At 49.2% G+C, this 24,752-nt stretch overlaps 1 protein-coding gene across 4 annotated transcripts; it reads right to left on the reverse strand.

The window, feature by feature from the left end:
- Positions 1-7,754, reverse strand: CHRNA2 (cholinergic receptor nicotinic alpha 2 subunit). 4 transcript variants are annotated; one of them, XM_036240808.1, is made up of 6 exons: positions 7,682-7,754; positions 6,767-6,918; positions 6,302-6,346; positions 4,936-5,045; positions 1,273-2,275; positions 1-126 (listed from the first exon to the last, which is right to left on the reverse strand). In XM_036240808.1, the coding sequence occupies exons 1-6, from the start codon at positions 7,752-7,754 to the stop codon at positions 1-3; spliced, it is 1,509 nt and encodes a 502-aa protein (XP_036096701.1). The 4 variants fall into 4 exon arrangements, with proteins under 4 accessions (XP_036096701.1, XP_036096703.1, XP_036096702.1 ...); XM_036240810.1 differs by lacking the exon at positions 7,682-7,754 and having other exon boundaries at positions 1,273-2,142; positions 6,767-6,979; XM_036240809.1 differs by lacking the exon at positions 7,682-7,754 and having other exon boundaries at positions 6,767-6,973.
- Between the last annotated feature and the right edge of the window lie 16,998 nt (positions 7,755-24,752).

Raw genomic sequence — 24,752 nt, forward strand, 5'->3', positions numbered from 1 at the left:
TCAGATCATTCCGGCCAGGAAGGGGGGAAGAAAGAGTCCCACAGTCCCCAGGAAGCAGACCAGGATAAACAGCCAGAGGAATATCCTGTCAATGACCATGGCCACGTACTTCCAGTCTTCTTTCACCTGCAGGTGGGAGTGGGCTCAGTGACAGGCCCAGGCCGGGAGGGCAGGCCCGCCCACGCCCAGCCTCTGCAGAAAGGGACAGGGGCAAGGGCCCCGAGACCTTGAGAAGCTACGGTGGGGGTGGGTGGCTGGGGAACAAGACCGGCTCGACTCAAACGATGTTTTCCTAACTGATTCCCACCTCGTCCTACCGTCCTACCCTTGACACAGCCCAGGGCCTCTCCTGGGGCTCTCAAGTTCCAGGTAAGAGAGGGGGGAGGGGCACAAGAAGGTTCTAGAACACCCAGGGGACTGCAGTGGTTTAAACACACCACCCGGTACTTACAAAATGGGAAGGACTTTGCTGCCCCTGCACCGCTCCCACCGCCCGTTCACATCCACTCCAGGATGGAGGGGGGCTAGGTGCGCCCCGGGAAGGCTGAGGCACTGTGCGGGGGACCTTATGGAATGCGGGCTCATAGCCCAGGTGAGTGGGTCTGAACTCCTGGCTGCTCCCAGTTTAGATAACGCTTAACGTTTCTTATCTACTCACCAAAGCTACCCAGTAATAACCTCCCTGCCTTTCGCCCTTCCCTAGGTCGCTAAGATTGCTGTGATCCTGGGCGGTGGCCAGCTCACCTCATAGTGCCAGACATGGCAGGGCCAGGGAGCGGAGCCCGCCTGGTACGACCAAGCTTCCTCGGGGGTTGTGAGCAACAGTGAGGGGCCCACAGACAAGGAGGAGGAGGGGAGGCCAGCGGGATGAAGGCAGAAAGCTGACAGGGCAGCCTGGTGCTTGGTCCCACCCATGGTCCTCCCTCGGCCTCCCCCTGCCCTCCCCCCTCACCAGCCGGACAATGGTGAGAAACGGCCCTGAGAGGGTGGTACCCGAGCTGGGTGTCAGCGATCCCTCCCCCTGTCTTGTTGATTCCAGTTAGGCTTATCTGGACATGCTTGACCGCTGGTCTGTTGCCTGCCAATTCATGTCTTAAGAGTTGCCAGCTAGATGTTCTCCATCATTATTTATCCCAGACTCCCAAGGGCCACTGCGAGGGAGCTGGGTCCTCTCATGAAGGAGACTGGGTTGCCCAACCCAACACCCTGGGGTAAGCTGATTCCCTATGAGGCTGACAGAGTCACCCAGGGGAGGGCTCAGCCCCAACTCACCGAAGAGTCAGCATCCTCAGACCGCAGGTGATCAGCAATATAGTGCACGCCCTCCAGGGCCTTCTGCATGTGGCGTGACAGCAGGAGCCCGCCCTTCTGCAACGGGGCCTCCGCCTTGGGGCCTGAGGCCCTTTGGCGCAGACCACCATGGGTGTAGAGGACACCCATGGAGGAGGACAACGCCCATCTGTCCTCCTCCTCCTCCTCCTCCTCCCTCTCCTGTGCATCCATGTTGGTCTCTAGCCAGAGACAGGAGGGGCTGAGTTTCAGATCTGGGGAGCCATGGAGCCCCAAGGGTGGCAGAGGCCGTTTCATCAGAAGCCACCGGGGCACATAGCTCAGAAAGGCCACCCGCACCCAGTGGGGCATATTGTGGGTGCTGGGGGAGCGGTGGTGGACATTGAGAACAAAGACCGTGATGACAATGGACAGGGTGACGAAGATCATGGTGAAAAGCAGGTATTCACCGATGAGCGGGATGACCAGGGAGGTGGAAGGGATGATCTCGGTGATGAGCAGGAGGAAGACCGTGAGCGAGAGCAGCACGGAAATGCACAGGGTGATCTTCTCCCCGCAGTCGGAGGGCAGGTAGAACACCAGCACGGTCAGGCAGGAGATGAGCAGGCAGGGGATGATGAGGTTGATGGTGTAGAAGAGGGGCAGGCGCCGGATGACGAAGTAGTAGGTGACGTCGGGGTAGATCTCAGCGCAGCAGTCATATTTCTTGGTGTTGTAGGTGCCCGTGGCGTTGACGATGGCCCACTCGCCACTCTCCCAGTAGTCCTTCAGGTCCACGGTCTGCTCCATCTGCTCCAAGTCGATCTTGGCCTTGTCGTACGTCCAGGAGCCGAACTTCATCTTGCAGTTCTGCTGGTCGAAGGGGAAGAAGGTGACGTCGATGCTGCAGGAGCTCTTGTAGATGGCTGGGGGCACCCAGTGCACGGTGCCAGTGGAGAAGAGGTGGGCCTTGGTCATGTGGTTCACCACGAACTCCCCATCTGCACTGAGGAGAGGAGAGGAGCTGGAGGGCCCTGCACACCCACCTGCCCTCACCAGGCTGCAGCGGGTGGACCCCAACCACAGAGCCAGGCCTGGCCAAGTTGTTGGGCGTTAAGCCAATGTGTGAGACTCTCCCAGCACACTGCCATTTATAGCTACCCGGGCTGTCCTTTCAATTACAAAAGTAGAAATTTTGAAGAATATAAAAATATTCCAAGAGTGTCAAAAACAGCCACTATTAACATTCTGATGATATATATATATATATCATATATATTTGATTGTCCTATAGATCATATATGTATGATACATATATATGTTATGGGGCATGTGTCGTTTGATTTGTCTGCTTGTGTTCATTTAATACTGTAGAGTGATTATTTATGAGCATATTTTCTCCCCCAGCAAATGGTGAGTAAGGCCCTCCACTGAGTGTCACGTCTTGTCCGCCTGGGATCTTCAGTACCTCGCTGAGAAGACACCCGGCATCTTTGCTAGTGAAAGAAGGTAATTCCTTGACACCATCCATTTACCGTGCTTTTCTGAGCCAGCCTCATCCACCGGGCTCTACGTGGGAGCCGTGAGGGGACAGAGTGTGAGACTCAGCCTGCCTGAAGGAGCCAGGAGGACATGAGACGCAGCCCCAGGCACCACCACTCAAGGAGGCAGCTTGCCCTCAGCGCTCTGAGGGTGTCTAAGCACTCCTCAAAAGCTGTGGAGGGAAACTCCCCTCTGGCTGGAGTGAGCAGGGTCCCCATGAACGCTGCCATGTGAGCAAGGCCTTGACAGACCGCGGCAAGATTTGCAGAGAGATGAGCTGGAGAGGGTCCCCCAGAGCACCCTCCATAGCAAGGAACAGAGGAGGGGAAGGAGGAAATTCACAGGGTGTGTTAGATTAGGGGAGCAGGGCCTGCCGTGTTATGGAGCTAGGCATCTAAGGGCCCACGGGGGTTCTGGGGACACTAGAATAGTAGTGACTAGTCAGGTAGAGTTCCTGGGAGCCTGAGCTCCCCTGGGAGGTGACGCGAAGTGATCCACGCCCTAGTCTTTAACAAGCCATCCCTCCCTTTCCAATGATCAAGGTCAATCCTAAGGGCAGGAGAGCCAGAATACACAGGAAGAGACTTCTTTCCCATGGCGTAGCTCCAAGCCAGAGATTAGAGAATGGGGACCTTTTAAAGAAAAAGTTGGACGCGGAAACTTTGAAAGAGAGTAACAGATCAGGGCAAAAGTTAAAAACATTTAAAAAAAAAAGGCATTTTTGTCATCACACAAAATCACCACTAGATGGCAACATGCACCCTGTTTTGAGGAAGGAAAGGGCAATTTCTGGGATCTTCTGCAAACCCGGAATGAAGTGTTTGGGTGAAGGAGACCCTTCTCTAAAATGGAAGAATTCGGTGTGGACGTTTGTCCTATGGTAAGAATTACGTTACATTCAAGTAACACTGGCAAAAGCCTCCTAGCAACCCTAAAGCTCTGGGCATAGCTGATGCTAAGGGCTTTGCTCTGACCTCTGCCAGAGGCACCGGAAGCAGAAAGTGGGTGGATCTTGGGTGCCCACGCTGGCGGGCCCAGAGATCTGGGGTTAGATGTGGGTGATTCTGGTGGCAGCAGCGGACACTAGGCACCTGTGGTGTTAAGCCTTCCAGGTGACCCATGCGACTGTGTTTACAGAAATGGTTCCAAGAGAGGGGATCGTTGTCCCCTCTAACCTAGCTGGAGGCACCAAAACTCCAGAAGTGGATCTTTTCCCTTCATTTTATTGTTTGTTGTTAGCTTGTTTGAGGCTTTTCCAAATTGGAGTCAAATGAACTGGGAAATGCTGGGCTGAATTGGTTTCTTGGCTGCACAACGTCTAACAACATTTAAAGGCTACTGTGTCCTGACCTCCTCCACAGGACGAGACGGTCATCGGCATGCAGTGTTACCCAGAATTATCTGACCACACGCCCATTTTCCGCACTATTCATAGCTCCAGGAATTCCTTAGGGACCCACTTTAGAAAACATTTTAGATGAAAAGAATGCCAAATATCTTTTGCTTTTAAGTTCCTGACTTCTAAATGAAGAACTACCTGCTATTAGACACCATAAATAAAATTATAGATCTCGATTTCTTTTATCAAAAATAACCCAACACTCATCCCCCTGGGGCTTTCTTCAGACTCCCCTACCTTTTGGTGGCTCCTCAGCATTATGCTTAAAGGCTGGTACTTTTTGTTCTTGAATACAAGGCAAGTATAAGTAATGTGATTTTTAAAAATACCCATGCCAGTGAGCTTGCTCCTTTCCTGGGTGTTGCCCCAGATGCTGCCTGCCGGCTCTAGCAACACGGCCGTCCTGCAGGTCTCCACGTTAGACATTGTTTTCATCGCCTGCACCAACCAAGTTTTTCAAATAATAGTGTTGGCAAAACTGTCCCACTAGCACAGGCACCGACACATAGTAGGTGCTCAATAAATTGGGGCATATAAGAGAACAAATGAAAAGAAGTAAAGGCATCAAGAGAAAAGGGCGGGGTGGGGGGCAGTCGTAGCAAAGCAGGACTCGAGGGGGTGGGGCAACGAAGGTGAGACACAGGTGTCACACTTCCCAAATCCAACCCAGAAACCCCTCCCAGGGTCCTCCCAGGGGTCTTCCCAGGTCCCCACTGGCTTCCTACTTGTTGTAGAGGACAATGTCGGGGATCCAGATCATCTCTGAAGGGACTCGGAGGGATGTGATGTTGCCGAACTCGGCTGGGTTCCAGCGCAGCTTGTGGTCATTCCACTCCTGTGCGGGGAGGGGAGTCAGGTCACCTGGTGCTGCCCAGGGAGTTGGGACAAACACAGGGCAGCCCAAGGACACCCTGGCAGCCGGGTTCAGGCACCACAGAGCTCCTCTTCCCGCCCCGGGGAGTAGGAAGGGCTCTGAGCTGGGTAACATGGCCAACCCTCTCCTTTGCCCCAGCTCTAGTGTTCAGAGTCCCGGGCACACTTAATCGATCAGTCACCCTGGTCCCGTCTCTAGTCCTCATTCTGCCACTCCCTAGCTGGACGACTTGGGGCGGGGGCACCTCACTCATTTGCAGTAACATTTTTTAATGCATAACAATTTACAAAGTTTTAAACAGGAGAGCTGGGCAGGGAATGCCAAACAGGTGGAAGTATTTCTCCATTTAACAGATAACAAAACAGGACTAGAGAGATAAACACCTGCCAGAATATACAGCTGAGAAAGGGTAGTCAACTAGTGACTTTCCATCTGTGCTCCAGAGCGCCCCCTAGGGGTCCAAGCAGGGCTTACATCAGCAGGTCCAAGTGAATCTTTTCTCCCCCAAACCAGGTTAGCGTTCACTCTCTGAAGTTTCCTCTATGTATGGCATTGTCATAAATGGTGATCACATGTGCATGTGCATATTTATTGATTCAATGTCTCTGTAAGGTCCATGGAGCCGAGGACATCTGCATTACTAGCACCAGGCCCCTGGTAGATGCTGCTCAATAGAGGAGTATCCCAGCAATGAAAAAACTCCAAAGTTGTATGGTCCTATTTCTCGGAGGGTTCCCCATGTCCCTTCTGAACCTAAAAGGAACAACTGCCCCCCACAGAGAATGACTGGTGTTGGCACACAAGCCTGTCCTTTGCCAGTCTTAATTATGCTTCTAATAATTAAAATGAATGCCATTTATAAAGTCAGCTTTGTTGGGGGCCCTTAGATCATTCTAATCTTCACAACAGTCAATGAATCGGGATGAGGAAAAAGGGGGGTATGCTGTAGTAAGTGGTGGCACTGGGGCTTGAACCCCCGCCTCCCGCCTCCAGGCCTGCCCTACGTCCAAGGGCCGTTTTGCTTTTGTGCATTTGCACTAAAACAGTGCAGTGTTGCAACCTTGAAAAGTCCCCATGCAGGATGCCTTTCCCCCTCTAGGAATGGTCGTGTGACATTTACACAGACACATCAGCCTGAGCAGGGATCCAGGAAGGAGAGGAAGCAGGCATGTAAGAGGAAAAGCATTGCCCCTCCTTCGCCAGGGAGGGACCCTCACCTGCTTCAGCCAGACGTTGGTGGTCATCATTTGGTTCTTCTCATCCTGGCCAGAGGCCGCGGAAGGGAGGACAAGAGCAGTTAGAGTGACGGAACCAGCCCCAGAAGACCGGGTGACCTGGGACAGGCTGATTCAAACCCCTCACTCTCATATGAAACAGCCACCAGCCTGACCAACACCCTCCCGACACTGTACCCCTTACTCAGATTCTTCAGGATCACACAGGCCACTTGGGTCCTCTGGGTTTGTGTCCAGTGGAACGAGCAAAGCATCTAGAAAACCCACTGCTAACTCAGTGCCCTCCCAGGAGGGGCTCCGGGCTGGGAGGGATGCTCTGATTGAAGGGCTGAGGTGGCCAGAGGGAAGGGGCTAGAGCTGGGAAGGGAGGGAGGACCCCGGGAAAGGGGCCCATGAGTGATCTGGGGCCTGATCCCCAGGGCTCAAAGGGTGGTGGGACAGGCATACCACATCGATGAGCTGGGCGATGGACAGCCCGAAGCGCACGATGACCACATCTGAGGTGTTGGGCACTGGCCGTGCCCAGCGGTTGTAGCCCCTAAAGAGGTGTTTGAAGAGGCGATCCTCAGCTTGGGCGTGGGGGGCTCGCTGCACTGACCCTGTGGGATAGGAAGGAAGAGTAGGGTCTCTGGGGGTCCATGGTGATGGGTGCTCAACTTCACATCAGAGCCACTCAACCTCACTGAGCCTCAGCTTCCTCATCTGGTTAGTGGGGACGCTACCCAAAACCTATCTCACAACTCTGTTGAGGATTAAATCTAATAATGTGTATGAGAACTTAGCAAAGCAACCAGCACATGGTTGGAGCACAAGAAATGTCCATTGGACATTTGTTAAGAAGGCGTGGAAATAAGTGTTGGGAGGGGTGTCAAGGCAGGGGAGTGGGGAAGAAGTCAGACCTAGAGACAACATTCAGCCTAGAACTGAGGAGCTAGAAAAAAGTGTCCCAAAGTATCTGATGGAATCCCTCGTGTCTGTCTGCGACGGCTTTACCTCAGGTTCTGCTGCCTGAGCAAGTGGAGACTAAAACCCAGAAAAGCATACCGATGGCAATAGTCGCCGTGTACCGAGTGCCGGCTGCATTCTAGGCGCTAGTCACGCTCATCTCGTGTGACCCTTGCAATCGACCTGGGAGGTTCACGCATGACGCGTTTACAGCCGAGGAACATGAAGCTAGGGGAGGTTCGGGGTGGCAGCTACAGTGTGGGAGCTGTGAGTGCCCTGCCTCCTGCTCACTGCAGATGAGCTCCTTGAAGTCCCCTGAAGATCTGGTGGCTGCCATGAGCCCACCTGCAGGAGTTTCCAACACAGCCCGTGAGCTTGCCGGTGTGACATGATGTCCCAGTGATGACACTCACTCACCTGCCGGGATCAGAAGGAGGCAGCACAGGCCAAGCCTCGTCACGGGTGGGAGTGCAGGGTGGGAGGGGCCCATGGCTTCAGCGGAGAGGTCTGGCTCCCCAGGACATCAGAAGGAGGGCAGGCCAGGGCTTTGCCGCAGGTTGAACCTCAGACTGCCTCCCCAGCAGGGCCTCAGGTTGCTGACACCGCAGAGCTCCCGCTGGATTCCACGCAGCTCCCTCTCACTGCCAAACCTGAGCCAGCCCAGGAGAGGGTCTTAGGAGCATGCATCCTTGATACACATGTGCCTTTGTGCCTCACACTCCACACGGGTGAGAAAGGTGAGTGACCAGTCCTCCCAGGAGGGGAGGGCTCTCGGGCTCTTCCTGGCTTGAGGAACCAGCATCTTTCACTTTTTCAGGGTCAACTAGCTACTCTGCCCTGAGATAAGCCCTGACCCTCTAGACAGAGGCGGCCACAAAATGAAACCGAAGTCCCCATTTTTTTAGCCTCAGTGTTGCATGTATAAAATGAGGGTAAACAAACTGAAAAGGGTAGCCAAGAGAAGAATTTGGGTGCTATTTGTGCTAGCCAAAAGTTGGAAGCACCCAAATGCCAATCAGCTGAGGAATAGATCAACAAAGTGTGGTATGTCCATACAATGGAATACTAAGCAGTCATAAAGAATGAAGTGCTGACACATGCTACAGCATGAATGAACCTTGAAAACATTATGCAAAGTGAAAGACATCAGACACACAAAAAACTACATATTATATGATACATGTACATGAAATATCCAGAATAGATAAATCTATGGAGACAGAAAGCAGATCAGTGATTGCAGGGCTGGGGGGAAAGGAGAAAGGGGAGTGACAGCAAATGGTACAGGTTTCTTTTAGGGTGTTAAAATGTTCTGCAATTCTAGAGCAGTGATGGTTGCACAACTCTGTGAATATACTAAAATTCACCAAATTGTACATTTTCGACAGGTGAATTTTACAGTATGTGAATTATATCTCAAAAAAGCTGTAATTAAAAAAAAATTAAACATCTTCTGGGATGATAAGAATAGCCGGCTCTCTTCGGAATGGTATATGTTCCAGAGAAGACACGGCGCCAGCAGGGTTGAGTGCCCTGCACACGATTGCTCAGTGAGCAGGTGGCCAGGACTCAAAGCAATAATATAAACCAGACTGCAGGTGGCTGACTCAAAACCTGTAGTGAGGACACCGATATCAAAGGTGTGAGTGTGGAGGGTTGGGGGAAAGACATATTTTTAAGTTAAAGAATTATTTTATATAGTATGTGATTTAAAACATGTGTCACTAGAAAAACTTCCGGTCAAGATGGTGGCGTAGGTAAATGCAGTATCGCGTCCTCCCACGACCACATCAAAGTTACAACTAAACAGCACAACCGTCATTCAAAGCCACCTGAAACTGAGCTGAATGGAAGTCCTACAACTACAGAATTAAAGCAGCAGGAGGTACGGACGGGCTGCTCCCACACCCACGTGTGGCAGATAAAAATTAGGAGGGACACTTCGGTTGGGAAGGTCCTCCCTGAGGACTGAAGGGTCCCTGTCTCACACCAGGCGCCCAGCTCAGGGTTCCAGTGCCAGGAAGAGAAGCCCCCATCACTTCTGGCTGTAAAACCAGTGGGAACTGAGGTTGAGGAGGCTGCGGCTGTGGGAGCCTCAGGCAGTTCCTCTTAAAGGGCCCGAGTGGACTTACTCAGGTCGCACCCTCCAGGCTCCAGCGTGGGGGAGGCAGCTCAAAAAGTACCAGAGGCAAGCCCAGCACAAGAAGCACCCATCTGCAGACTGCTTTGTAGCTTATGCCTGGTGGCCCCTGGTAGAACACCAGGCAGTGGCTGACCTGGCCCCAGAGCCAGCACACCCTGTGGACAGCTTCAGAATACTGCGAAGTACCACCACCCAATCACCTCCACAAGTGACACACTCAAGGAATGGACTCAGTGGGTACCAGAGCCCTGCTGAAGTAAGTCTTGCTCTGTGTGGTGGGCCCCTGCACAGCTGATCATCCAAGGTAGTCAGAGGTCAGTGGCTAGTGGGCACAGCCAGTCCTTGCAGCTGATCAGCCTAAGTAAATCCCTCCCATTGATGTGCCAACAGCAATCAAGACTCAATTACAACAGAAAGATGTAAAGTCCACACGAGGGGTACACCTCGAGGGCCGAGCTGGGAGATCAGAGAGGCTGTGCCACTGGACCTACAGGATACCTACTACAATAGGCCACCCTAGGAAGCCCAGGAGACATAGCAACTCTACCTAATACATAGAAACAAACACAGGGAAGCAGCCAAAATGAGGAGACAAAGAAAAGGTTCCAAATAAAAGAACAGAAAAAAACTCCAGGAAAAGAACTAAGCATAATGGAGATAAGCAACCTAACAAATGCAGAGTTCAAAACACTGCTTATAAGGATGCTCAATGAATTTAGTGAGGGCCTCAAGAGCATAAAAAAGGACTAGTCAGAAATGAAGCATACACTAACTGAAATAAAGAATAATTTACAGGAAATCAATAGTAGAGTAGGTAAATCCAAGAAGCAAACCATTGATTTGGAATATAAGGAAGCAAAAAACGCCCAATCAGAACAGCAAAGAGAAAAAAGAATCCAATAAAATGAGGATAGTGTAAGGAGCCTCTAGGACAACTTCAAATGTGCCAACATTCGCATCTTGGGGGTGCCAGAAGGAGAAGAGAGAGAACAAGAAATTGAAAACCTGTTTGAAACAATAACGGGAGAAAACTTTTCTAACTTGATGAAGGAAACAGACATACAAGTCCAGGAAGCACAGAGAGTCCCAAACAAGATGAACCCCAAGAGGCCCACACCAAGAGACATCATCATCAAAATGCAAAAGTTTCAAGACAAAGAGAGAATCTTAAAAGCAGCAAGAGAAAAGCAGTTAGTTACCTACAAGGGAAATCCCATAAGGCTGTCAGATGATTTCTCAAAAGAAACTTTGCAGGCCAGAAGGGAGTGGCAAGAAATATTCAGAGTGATGAAAAGCAAGAACCTACAACCAAGATTACTCTGTCCTGCAAAGCTATCATTCAGAATTGATGGCCACATGATGTTTCCCAGACAAGAAAAAGCTAAAGGAATTAATCACCACCTAACCATTATTATATGAAATGTTGAAGGATCTTCTTGAAGAAAAAGAAGACCAAAAATATGAACAAACAAAATGGCAATAAATATATATCTATCGACAATTGAATCTACAAACAAAATGAACAAACAGAACGGAAACATTCTCATAGAATCTATGAGTGATTCTCAACCTTCCTAATGCCATGACCCCTTAATATAGTTCCTCATGTTGTGGTGACCCCCAACCATAAAATTATTTTCGTTGCTACTTTATAACTGTAATTTTGCTACTGTTATGTCTTAGGCGACCCCTGTGAAAGGGTCATTTGATCCCCAAAGGGGTCACAACCCACTGGTTGAGAACTGCTGTCAGAGAACATGTTGTTGGTTGCCAGATGGGAGGGCAGTTGGGTGGCAGGGTGGGAAGAAATAAACCAAAGAACTTACATACATGTATATATAACCGGTGACACAGACAACAGTGTGGGGAAAGGCAGGAGGGAGGTGGGAATGGGGAGGAGGGGATCAATAGGGGGAAAAGGAGGAACATCTGTAATATATTCAACAATAAAGATAAGTTTAAAAAACAAACAAAACAAAACAAAAAAACATGTGTCACTAGAAGACCTATTAAATATTACCCTAAAAAGTTTATATATTCAAGGTAATACTTAAAAAAAACTTCTTTATTGGGAGGCTGGGGTTGTCTATATTCATGCATATATTGTACATATCAATGTGTTAGGCTCCAACCAGGTCCTCAAGACATAATGCCGACTCTCAATACAGATAATGGACACCGGGCTTTCCTTTTAGGATGGTGAGAATGTTCTGGAACTAGATAGGGGTGCTAACTTGTACAACATTGTGAATGTAATAAATGTCACTAATGCTAAATTTTATATTATGTATATTTCATACCACTGTTAAAAAAGGAAAAAGGGTACAGGCGAAAAGAGCTCTAACAGTGTAACCGTCGAGTCCATGGGGGACTCAGAATGATTCCTAATGGAGTCATAAAACCTGCTCCATCTGGCTCATTTTCTTCCCCCCGGTCCCCTCTGTCTCAACTCTTAGAGCAGGGATTCCATCACTGGTCTCCACCTCTCATCACACCCCTCCCACCACCCCTCCCACCCTCTTTGGCAGGAGAGAAGTTTGTAAATGTGGCTTTGAGTTCTGGCCCCACCACCCACTGAGAAATCTGTGCAGGGCACTCAACCCCACTGGCATTTTGTCTTCTCTACAAGATAAGAACAGCCCACCCTCTGCTCTGGCCACTGCTCAAGATGGGGCAGTGAGCAGATGAAACCGTGCCCAGAAAGCTCCTGAACATGGTCAGGGACCCATGCTGCTGTGGTTGTCAGGGCACAAAGAACTCATGGCATTGCCTGTTGACAGTTGATGCCAACTGGAGGAGAGAGGATATGGGAGGGGTTACTGTGAATTTCAATGTGGTAGAATTTCTGGAACATATTTATTATGACAGGTTTTTTTTCAGAGTGTGTTTGTAGGGGGAGGCCCTCCTGCATGAATTTTTTCAATGATTTCAACTCAAAGACGCCTAAGAAATTGATGATTACATTAACCTCTTGTTCCTTGACTGCTAGCTATCCTTCCCCCTTGACATCATCCTACACCTCACCCCTGCCCTGGGTTTCCTTGCTTAGTAGTCCTAGCTCTCTCAGGGGTTCTTGGTTCTCTCCAGGCCCCCCAAAACCCCAGATGGCAGTTGGAAAAGGCCAGAAGTGAACAGAAAGTGGATTGTGGGAATGGGGGGTTGGTAGATGGATGATTTGTAACCTTGTGATAATGCATTTTTGAAACCTGGCCAGCCCAGGATCAAAGTGTGTGTGGACAGACAGGTTTGACTGAAAGTCAGGAAAACTGCCTTGCTTGCATTTAATGCTTCTTTTACATGTGAATAAGATAAGGTTTACGTGACAATGGCTGGAACACCGTCTCCAGTGGACAAATGGGTCGTAGGACTAAAGAATGTCTGGGTTTGTTATTTTTTAGAGAATGTCTGGGTTTGTTATTTTTTAGCTTCAAAGTCTCTTTCTGCCGTAAAAAGTGAGAGACAAGGCTAGGCTCTATGGTTTGCAGAGACGCCATCTCAAGGAAATAATTTACATAAATCCACTTGTAACCTGGGGGAACCAATCTGCAAATAAACGGGACTGTGTCCAAAGATCTGGAGCATTTGCTCCTTTGCAAAACTCCCTCTCACTCCAACCAGTGTGTGCTTATAGTTCATTGCATTGCACTGATTCTTGCAGGCTGAGTGATGGCAGTGGGTGCTCTGGAGCATCTAATGAATGCTAAGAGAGAACATTCCACATCTCTCCCAAAAGTGGTCCCTGAGGCCCCATGAGGATGGAGCAGGGGGTCCTAGCAATGGGAAGCTTCCTGCATAGATAGCCCCCTGTACTCAGACCCTCCTGGAGTTGCTCTATCCGAACAACAAATACTGGAGAGTAATTGTCTGGAGCTCTCTAATAGACATGCAGCTTTGTACATATGTAAATTAACATCTTTCTACACACTGCGAACAATGTTTGTGCAGGGCTTGCCCCAGCCTGGGCCTCTAAGCTCCTGCAGCACAGGTGAGCTATAGTGGCTGAGTCTGGGGGCTCTGGCCCTTGCAGGTATGGGGGCCTGTCTCCTGGGGCCTTCCCTAAAGCAGACCCATTATAGTAAAAACAAGCTCAGTTCATCTATTTCCAGAAAAAGCTATTATTCCCAAGACAATGTATGTGTCCCCCACATATTCATAGTTTGAAGTCCTCCCTCCACCCTCTTGTGATGGTATGAAGATGGGAAGAACTTTGGGAGGGGATTAGGTCATGAGGGTGGAGTGCTCAGACCCCAGAGAGATCGCTCGCCCCCTTCGTCATGTGAGGACCCAGGGAGAAGGCGCTGGCTGTGAACCAGGAAGAGAGGCCTTACCAGACACCAAATCTGCCCGCGCCTTGCTCTTGGACTTCCCAGCCTCCAGATGTGAGGAATATCTGTTCTTTATAAGTCACGCAGTCTGTGGTATTTGTTATAGCAACCCGTATAGACAACATCCTGTTGCTTTCTGATCTTCTTTCATGTACAAAAAGATCACCTGGATTCTCTCTGGGGGCAGGAATTAGAGCAATTTTTACTTCTTTTTTGACACTTTTCTGTATTTTCCAAATTTCCTGCCGTGTGAATTATTTTAAATATTGTAAAGTATTTTTAATTGGGCAGTGACATCTGCTGTGTGTTACACGCCCTCTTTCAATCTCATGGTGGAGGGGCCTCTCCTTCCCTCAACCACACGTAGATTTAAGACTTCATTCTTCCCTCTGAACGGAGTGCATGTAATCAGCCAACTGTAAAAGGTGATGCAACCCAAGTGCCCATCAATGGGAGAATGGACAAATTGGTTTATAGAGACAATGGAATATGATTTATCCTTAAAAAGGGAGAAAATTCTGACACATATGGACATAGATGAACCTTGCAGACATTACGCTAAGTGAAATAAGCCATACACAAAGGGAAAATACTGTGTGATCTCACTTATTTGTGGTGCATAGAGTCATCAAACTCATAGAGCCAGAGATGGCATGGTGCTTGCCAGGGGTGGGGAGGAGAGAGGAGTGGGGAGTCAGCATTTAATGTAGACGGAGTTTCATTTGGGGAAGATATTAAGTTCCAGAGATGGACGGAGGTGATGGTTGTCCAACAAAGTGAGTGTTCTAATGACATTGAACTGTACACTTTAAAATGGTTAAAATGGTAAATTAGGTGTATTTATCACAATAAAAAATACTTTGGGGGAAAGCAGGTAATAAATACTCAAACTCACGCCAAAAAACAAAGTCGGCGGGTCTTAGGAACCACCTTAGGACTGGGCAAAAATGAGACCAGGAACTGGGATCCAGGTGGGCTCCGAAGTTGGGACAAAATTCCTCAGGGGCTTTTGGAGAAAAGTTTCTTTAGGGTGGAGACTGTGCCTTGTTCAACTTTTGTCTCCAGTCCCAAGCTCAGCCCCTCACACTTAGGGGTTCACTTGGTTCTCGGTATGCAGGCCCACCTGTGAAAGGTGTCCAGGGGAGGAAGAGGACTCTGAAGAGCCTGAAGGAGACCAAGGCTTAGGGCTTAGTTTAGGGAACACGACTATGAAACTTTTGTTCCCATGATCCAATTGTTTATTCCTTTCCTTATTCATCAACCTTTCCACTTCCTCTACTGTTGTGGGGCCAACAATGTTCCAGGCACTGGGGACAGAGAATTGCGCTTGAGATATCATTATCCCTTTTATGTCAATAAAAACATATTGATGTTCAGAAATGTTGAGTAATTTGCGTCTAAATTATAATGTGGTCAAGTGCTACTCAGTGGCACCAACCAGGAGGACAATTTTGTGGTCCTGAGGGGAACACTGCAGAGAAGAATGGAAAGAAGGAGAATTCTGGAACCTCACCTCCTCACCCACCCTTGCTTTGAGGCATGACTCTGGTCGCTTACACCCGCTGGTTTCAAAGCCATGTAGAGGGGCCCCATGTCCCCAGAGGTCTCCCTTCCAGGCTTTTCCCAACTCCTCTTGGGAAGTTCTGCCCTGAGTATGATTCTGACTCTGTATAAGCCTCTGAGAGATACTTGAGTTGTTGAGTGAGTTGAGTTGCATTTAAAGATTCTGGGGTCACCACCAAAGACTAAATTTCATCAACACTCAGGGAAAAGCTGTAGACCCAGTGACGTTGGTTCTCTGCGCTCAGCGCTCATTCCAAACCTGACAGCCACAGGGCTCCCTTTCCAGTCCCTTTGCTCTCTCCCAGCCTCTGCCCGGAGGACTTAGGGTTCTCATGTGCCCCATCCCTTCCTAACTTGCCTGGGAGTGCCAGTGACTTCACTACTACCTGACCTCTACTGTCACCGCATCTAGAGGTTTTGTCTGCTCGCTAAAACGAAGAGGAGTTCTCAGATTCAGTTGTTCAGCGCTCCTCTCGCACACGAGTGACGAGTCCCTGCTCCGCTTTTGGTTGGCCTGTAAGGAAGCAGGGCTGGCAAGTGCAGGGAAAGAAGACTCCAGGGTCCCCTTGGACCACGACTCCTGGCTCTTCCTCAGAACTATTTGCTTTTGTGTAACGTTAAGGTTTACAAGGCACTTCTGTGCCTTTGACTTTGTCTGGGTATCAGACCCCCCTAAGAGGGCATGGGGAAGAGACATCATTATCCATTTTATGTCAATAAAACAATTTTGATGTTCAGAAATGTGTAGTGATTTGCTCCTAAACTATAATGTGGTCAAGTGCTACTCAGTGGCACGACCAGGAGGGCAGTTTTGTGAGCACCTGGGCCAGTGCTTGCATGGGCTCTGCAGATCTAGCACCATGACTGTCATTGCTAAGCCACCGTCAGAACTGAGGCCTGCAGCAGACAGGTGATATAAGGGGGAAAGGACCCCGCCCCAAAGCCAGACTCACCTAGATCCAAGGTTCTAGGTCAGAGGTTCTGTTATGTGCAGTTTATTCACTCCTCCTTCCAACCAAATGCACTAACTAAAAGAAAGATTTTCCCCTCATTAGTGAGAATAGGGAGGAAAAATAGAAATCCAGGCATGCTAAAATTGCATCATATAAAGATCCAAGGAGAGGCATCCAGGACCCTTTGGAAGAATGTGCAAACAAGATTCAATTGACTCTAGAGGACACATCCCTGCGAGATGCCTCAAATTCGCATCCCTTGTAATTAGCGCACTATGATCATTTCGCTAATTTGTCACTGGAAACCAAAGAAGGAATTGTTCCAGGTAATTGACACTAATTACAGTAACCCTCTACCTCCTATTAGAAAGATATTAAAAGAGAAAGAGCCCTAAACCCGTTGATCCTGAAAGAGGCTGGATTAACAGGCTGTGGGAGAGGTGGCTGTGGGTGATGTTCCTGTTTGTAAAGTGGGTCGGGGTGAGTGAGGTGCACAGAGAAACCAACACAAAAATATTGCATATTTTAGTAAAGGGCTCAGACACCAACATCCCCACTGAGCTTGTATCGCTGCTGATGGAGGAGAGTGTCCGGACCACCTCCACCCCCACCCCAACTCATTGCAGCCTCTCTCGCCCACCTCTTGAATCCTGGTCCCACTAAAGTCAAGGTTATTTGGGCTTGCTTCTTTATCTTCCCACTGCAGCTGATTTTCAACTTCTCACCCACCAGGCCACGTTCTATTCTTTTCACAAGCACCAACTTCTCCAGAAAGCCTACTCAGATCCCATCAGCCCCTCCTGGCCACCAGCACCCGCGCCGCCCTGCATGGGAGTCTCAGCTCTCCCACAACCCTCGATACCCCTAAGAAAGCCCCTTGATTAAAGGAAGTGAGACTGTTTCTTCTTTCACATAATTTCACTAGAAGTGCTTCGGGGAGAGAGAGCATATTGGTAGCTTTTCTATCTGCTCTGTTCAATAAATTGATCAATCGCAGAAGCTTAACACCTCAGGGTTGGGTGAATCTTAAAGGTCATCAGGATCACACCCCAGCTGATCTGGGAATCCTCTCCACAAATTCTAGCAGCAGATAAACCCGCGATGGAGATCTTGCTACCTTCCAAGTCAGTGAATACCACTGATGTCTTTTAGTCATTGTTAAATGACATAGAGTATTTACTGAGCGAATCAATAAATGACAACAGAAGGAAGAGTAGAATAATGACATCGAAGCAGATTCGATATAGTAGAGCAATAACTCCTGAAACTAAGCCACTCACCCGGGGCGTGGGGGCGGGGTGACCGTCACTGTGCTCCGAACAGCCCTGGCAGGGACAACAGGAAGACTAAAATTTTCCCAGGAGCAGGCAACTTCCAGCATTCTGACACACCCCCCTCCTATGTACCCAGAAGCTGTTAATCTTCTAGTATCCCTTTGACCTCACCCCCCGCAATGTCCCCACCCCCACAATGCCCCCACGCCCACAATGTCCCCAACACAAGCCTTGGGACCACCTTCCTTACCTGTGGCCACAGAAGACAGGCCATTCAAAGAATGCAGAGAACCACCTGGCTTGGAGAGTCTGGGCAGCTGACAAGAGTCCCCCCCGAAGCAGACAGGCAGGAGCAGAGCAGAGGTGGGGACTTCATTTCATGGTCTAACGGAGTCCAGCGCAGGACACGTCTTGGAGGATGAGGAAGACCTGACTACGAGTCCGGCTGGCTTCCTGGGGCTTCCAGGTCAGGCAGCCAGAGAAGCTTCACGCAGGTGCTTCTGAGGAGGGCATCGCGGAGAGCTTGACACAAAGGCTTCTGCAGGTAAAAGGCAGACCAGTCCACAGGAGGGACCACTAGCCTGGCAAGCACACAGACTGACGCTCTCATTCTCTCTCTCTCTCTCTCTCTCTCTCTCTCTCTCTCTCTCTCACACACACACACACACACACACACACACACACACCCTCTCTGGAGGAGGAGGGGAGGAGCCTGTGACTATTCAGTCTGTGTCCAGTGGGGACAGACAACAGATTTGCTTTCCCTTGTCCAGTTACTAGGATGCTTTGCTCTTTGCTCTGAAGGACCTCATGCTCCTGGGTCAGCCTGGGCCCCTGACCCACCCTCAGGTGGGGAATCTGTCTGTCTGGGTCACTATAGTTTTAAGTAAAAGAGGACAGAGGACAGCTAGCCTACAGTGCTCTCCTTGCCCTTCTCCCCTGGAGGGACCCAGTCTCCCCAGCCAGCCTCCTATGGGATACCAGGTCACTCTTGCCGCCGCCTGTCAGCCTCCTTGATGGAGACCTTGCCTTTCATTGCTCAGAGAAGCAAGGTCATCTTCCTTCCAACCATAAACAGCCCCCTTGCCTCCTTCCTTCTAGCATCAAACCAGGAGTCCTGTGCCTCCTCCCGTGCTGGCCGAGGTATCGCCTGTGATCTTGATAGTGTCCCATCTATTAACTGTCCCGGGCTTTTCATGTCTTCACCTCCCCCTCCCGTTTGTCCCTTCCCCTCAGCCCGTAAGTAAGTGCATCCTCCGTCCTGAAAACACTCTTCGGCTTCTGCCTCCCCCTTAAGCTACTTGCTAGTTCTTCCTTGTTTTAAAGCAAAGGGCAGCCCCAGACGTGACTGCCAGGGATTCGTTTCTGGCTCTGCTCCTTAAAAGTTGTGTGATTTGGGGCCGGTCCCTTAAGCTTTCTGTGCCTTGGTCTCCTCACATGTAAAAGGAGGGTGTAAATAACTGTTCCTACTTCAAAGGCTTATTATGAGGAATAAACGAGTTAGTATGAATAAAAGGCTTAGAATAGTAGAATAGTGCTATATATAAATGTGTATATACATGTATATATATGCTTACATATGTGTATATGTTTGCTAATATAATCTTTTGAGAAAATTAAAAGACTTAAAATACAAAAAATTATAAAATACCCATATTCCCATAACTAATGAATGTTAATATTTCATCCATTTCTACTTTTTAAAAAAATATATGTTTTTATTGATTTTGTTTTTTAGAGAGAGAGGAAGGGAGAGATAGAAACATCAATGTGAGAATTATGAATTGGCTGCCTCCTACACATCCCCTCCAGGGGACTGAGCTCACTACTCAGGCTTGTGCCCTGACTGGGAATCGAATGGAGACCTCTCAGTCCATGGGATGACGCTCAATCCACTGAGCCACACTGGCCAGACTCACCATATTTACTTTCATGTTGATATATATATGTGTGTGTGTGTGTGTTTACACATGTACACATCCCTCTTTCTATGTGTGTGTGTTTATTTAAAATTATACGAGTATTTAATGCATGCATTCTCCAGAGAGAAAGACAGGAAGGAAGGAAGGAAGGAAGGAAGGAAGGAAGGAAGGAAGGAAGGAAGGAAGGAAGGAAGGAAGGAAGGAAGGAGGAGGAGGGAGGGAGGGAGGGAGGGAGGGAGGGAGGGAGGGAGGGAGGGAGAGAAATGAGGAAAGAAAGAGAATAATCATAGATTGTATCAATCAGGGTTCTTGGTACAAGCAATAAAAACCTATTGATTTACTTTTAAGCAGCAAATGATTTTATCCAAGGACGCAAGGACGATGGGTAGTTCACAGAAGCACTTAGGAAGCTGGGGAACCTGTTCGGGGGACAGGTGAGAACAGGGAAACATCAGCCAGACTGGAGCCCAAATCACCACCGTCGCCTGCACGGTGGGCCTGCTGCAGAACCCGAAGCAAGCCTGGCACTGTCGCTGGTGCTGCCACCACCACCGTGCCTGGAGACCAGCCATTCCGGCCATTCATTCTCCTCTGTCCCTGCCCCTCAGTCAGCCGCTCCCAATACAAAGGTCAGGACAGCTGTATCTGATTAATCAAGTGCCCATGAATTAGACAAAAGGAAGGCCGAAGAAGCAGGATCTGGTATTTTGAGTTTCTTTGTGGATGGTGAGCTGTGCCACCTTCAAGGCAGGGACATTCCCAAGCTATTTCAAAGAAGTTTAAGTAGGGGGAAGACCCCCTAAATCTAACTCGTTGGTTCCTAACATCAAGGCACACCCAACTTTCCATAATTACACTTTGAAAAAAATGCTAACACTTCACTGTTCTAAAATCTGTAGCCAGAATTTGTTTAATCAAGTATGGTAAGACATGCAGACAGCAGAATGATTGTCTTGAAAAAGTGACAGGTCCCTAGAGGCAGGAGTCACGGCGTGCCATAGGGGCCACAGGGGGGAGCAGCAGGGCCAGCCAAGGGCAGAGAGGACAGAGGGGAAACACGGCCCTGAGTATTTATTGGAGTTTCTGCAGGAAAGACAAGGCAGAACAGGGTAAGCAGCTTAGGACTGGATAGTTTGAATAATGTTGGCAAGCTGTGGGCATTAAGATGATCTCTAGTTGTTTGGTACCGGCCCTGGGTGATTTAGTGCAGGGGGAATATTGGCTTGGCGTGTGTGGGAGAGAGAGATAAAGGAGGTGGGTGGGGGTTGTTGATCAGGATTGGTTGGAGGGTTTGTAATGTAATTTTTGTATGCCCATAAAAGCTGAGTCATGGGGGAGGCCGTTCATTTGGCCCTGTGAGTAATGGGTGCCCAACAGGCAAATACAGGATCTAAGAAAACGCAGTTAGAACACTAACACAAGGCAACCATTCCTCACAGAAACGAAAGTGCTCATCCTCACCTCAAAGCCCCAAAACACAGCCCTAAGCCTCATCAGTGACTCCGACCGGCTTCATTCTAGCGTCTCGGGGCAAGGCCATCCTTGCTCCAATCCCGGCACGGGTCATCTTGAAATTTTGTTTCCTATGGAGTGAATGATGAAGTTGATCAACAGCACACTGCCTATAAAGCAACGGGGTGAGCAGAAAAATAAAACAAATTAACAACGTAAAGAAGAACATACAGGCAGGAACGGCCCTCGTTGTAAAAGATCATTAGGTTAGAATTCGTATTTATAGCTTTTCCCTCTGCCCATTCTCCAGAAGCAGCATCTATTTATAGAAGACACATTTTACCCCCCTCTGTCATGGAAGGGGTTCAATGAATCAGCTTGCCACCAGGGGAATAATTTGAGCCTCAGGCACCATAAATAGAGCTCAGGGTTTGTTGCTGCTGCTGGGGAGTTGGTCATTTTAGTCGTGGCAGTGACAGGGATCATACTGGGAATAGCATCTGTAATCAGAGTCACCGAATTAAATTTACAGCAACTCACTGACGTTCTACTAGGACCCATCCAGCTCAGGTAGAGTTTGGTGGTAAACGATGCCATCTTAGGCAACGTTCTGGTCTTTGATGGTGGTCCTAATCCTTGTGATGCCCCCAAAGACATGGTATTGATTTTATTTATTATTTTATTAAAGAGGCTCCCACTTGCTTCTTCCTCCCAAGACTGATAATGATGAAGTTTCCTTCATTCAAATCTCAGCACCCCCAGTCCAAACCACTTCCCATACCCCACTGTAAGTAATCAAGATGATAGTCTTCCCCCGTTGATGCATTTCTCAAGGCCTTGAAGGAGGGAGTTCTCATGAGTTGTCTCCTATTAGGAGGAAAGTGGCAGGTCATACATTAAGAAAAAAAATCCATCCCAACACTTTTATTTCCCCAAGTCTTCCATGCTGCTGTACTAATTTCTGGTATCTCATTGTCACTTTGCATAGACTACAAATTGAACAAACTGTTAGTACCACACTATGATGGTTCACTTTATGCGTCAACTCGGCTGGCCTAAGGGATGCGTAGATGGCTGGAAACAACGTTCTATCCAGGTGAACCTGTGAGGGTGTCTGTGGAAGAGCTGACCATTTGAATCAGTAGACTGAGTGAAGCAGACCTCCCTCGACAGTGAGTGGGCACGATCCAATCTTTGGGGTGCAGGAAGGAAGAATCCACTCCTGCTTGAGCTGGCCCTCCATTTTCTCCTGCCTTTGAACACCAGTGTTGCTGCTTCTCAAGCTTTGGGGCTCAGTCCAAGACTCACAGCCTTGGCTCCCACCCCAGCTCTCGGGGCTGGAACTCCAAGTGAATGACACCATCTTTCCTGGTTCTCCAGCGTGCAGACAGCAGATCATGGGACTTCTCAGCCTCCAAAACCATGTGAGCCAATTCCTGAAATAAATCTCATCAATATATATACACCTATATAACTCCTAGACTCTAGGACCTAGAGAATCCTTACTAATACACACCCCCAGCCATTCAAACCTGTAGACTAAACCAAAGCCTCTCAAAAACACATCCCCATCACTCAGCCAAATCTTATTTCAACTTTCTGTCATTGGTCCAGTATGTTGAGAATACATTTCTGTGCCTGTTTACCAGATCATGGATGTAAATGAGTAGAATCTTGCAGTTTGGGGTGTGTGTGTGTGCCTTCTCTCAAGTTTGTCCCGAGGACCTGCCTGTTGGGGCATGTGGGGACCCGACCTTGGTTCAAGTCCAGAGGCAGGGAGGGGTGGTTAGGATGGAGAAAGAAGAAAGTTGGCTTAGCTGGTGCGTGATAAATCCTTCAGGTGAGGGTGTTGTAATTAGGGTAAAGCTCGATCTTAAGGGTGAATCCCTCATGATGGGATTATTGTTCTTACAAGGAGAGACACCAGAGAGCGTGCCCTCTTGCCTGTGCGTACACAGAGGAGAGGCCCTATGAGCACACGGTGAGATGGTGGCCACCCGCAAGCCAAGAGAAGAGGCATCAGAGGGAAACCTTCCTGGCCAGCACCTTGACTGGGATGTCGCAGACTCCAGAACTGTGAGAAATAAAGTCATCCACCCAATATGTGGCCCCATCTCCAAATATCGCCACAATGGGGATTAGGGCTTCCACATATGAAGGGAGGACAGTCAGTCGATGATAGCTGGTATGTGAGTGGGACCCTTCGGTAGAGGAGATAGCTGACGACAGGGGAGGAGGGGTTGGCCCTGTGCCTGCAAGGGAACCAAATCAAATGCCTTAGTCACCCGTGGGTTGCGATCCCCTTTGGGGGTCGAATGACCCTTTCACAGGGGTCGCCTAAGACATAACAGTAGCAAAATTACAGTTATGAAGTAGCAACGAAAATAATTTTACGGCTGGGGGTCACCACAACACGAGGAAATGTGTTGAAGGGTCGCGACATTAGGAAGGTCGAGAACCACCGCCCCAGCGGAAGAGCTGGCCTGAGGCTGGAGAAGAGGCAGCTGATTGGTGCAGCCAGAGAAAAGGTAGAGTAGAAATGGCCACAGGTATAGGTAAGTGGGTCAACGGCGGGGGGGGGGGGGTGGCGTTTGTGGAAGTCGACTGATTGCTCCAATATTCTCAGTGAAATAAGAAGCAAAGACAATGGCTGAGAGTGACATTGGAAGGAAAAACACTGGAAACTGAAGAGAGAAAGACATTTGTCATCAAGTCTTTGGAGAGAGTAGGCAAGAGAGCGGACTACAGAAGAGGAACAGAGTCGCCGGGTGGGGAGCCGTGCTGGCCGATGGGCAAGACTGGTGTTGAGTGTCTCCAGGCAGGTTCTGGCAGCACGGAGGACGGAGAGGTTTCTACCCCGCTCCCTGCAGTGGCAACAACGCAGGAGGGAGCACAGCAGGAGCAGGTGTCCCAGGGAACAACCAGATTTCAGCTAGAGCAGGGAGGGAAAGGGATAGAAAGAGGCTTTGCTGGTGATGAAGCTGAATTTCCAGAAGGCATGATGAGTGCCAGAAGGCCCCAGAAGGCACAGTAGGGGTTTGGGAATTGGTAAGGAGTGAGAGATGACTGCTCTGGCTGATTTCAGCTGAGAATATATTTAATGACAACATATTGATGAGGCCCTTTGGGAGCCTGGAGAACCAAGCTTGGAACACAAGAGAGAGGACCAACCTCAGAACCACAGCGCAGAACCAGGCTTGTGAGGACATCGCTGCTGCTGCCACCACCAGTGAGTGCTGAGGGCCACGGGCCCGGCACCATCCCTGCCAGCTGGGTACCCTGGACGCTGCTGCTGCCCCCAAACTGCCAAGTCAAACCCCTCTCTGTCCCTGTTCTCCTCACCACCTCTTGTGGTAAAGTCTGGGATGGGTACCTCTGATTTGCTGAGCCTTGCTCCTAGGCCTGAAGAAGTGAGCACCTGGCATTTTCGGATTCTGTGGTCAAAGTGGCTCTTCCTTCTGTTAAGACTCATAAGATGGACATGTCTTACAGGCTTCTTATTTACAAACACAGAACTTTTTCTGGGTCATTTAAGCAGAACGGGGCATCCTATGGGTTATTGATAGCTAGCAATCTCAAAGAGAACAAGAGAAGCAGACTTGAAAACTACACAGCAGAGAACAATGTTGCGACAGCAAATTATGCCATGGTACAATTTTATTAATCCTCATGAGAGGACATTTCTTCCATTGATTTTTTTTTTAGAGAGTGGAAGGGAGGGAGGGAGGGGAAGAGAGAGAGAGAGAGAGGCATTGATGTGAGAGAGACATATCGATTGGTTGCCTTCCACATGCATCCCGACCAGGGACAGGGATTAAACCTGCAACCTAGGTACGTGTCCTTGACTGGGAATCGA

This window comes from Molossus molossus, unplaced genomic scaffold (assembly GCF_014108415.1).
Source record: "Molossus molossus isolate mMolMol1 unplaced genomic scaffold, mMolMol1.p scaffold_m16_p_4, whole genome shotgun sequence".
Lineage (NCBI taxonomy): Eukaryota > Metazoa > Chordata > Mammalia > Chiroptera > Molossidae > Molossus > Molossus molossus.

Bases quoted from the DNA above. Each gene is read 5' to 3' on its own strand.
- CHRNA2 (XM_036240808.1), bottom strand. From the start codon at position 7,754: ATGGGCCCCTCCCACCCTGCACTCCCACCCGTGACGAGGCTTGGCCTG. The intron at 6,347-6,766 runs GTATGCCTGTCC...GCCTCTGGCCAG, and splicing joins TCGCCCAGCTCATCGATGTG to GATGAGAAGAACCAAATGAT. The intron at 5,046-6,301 runs GTGAGGGTCCCT...CTCCCCGCACAG, and splicing joins CCAACGTCTGGCTGAAGCAG to GAGTGGAATGACCACAAGCT.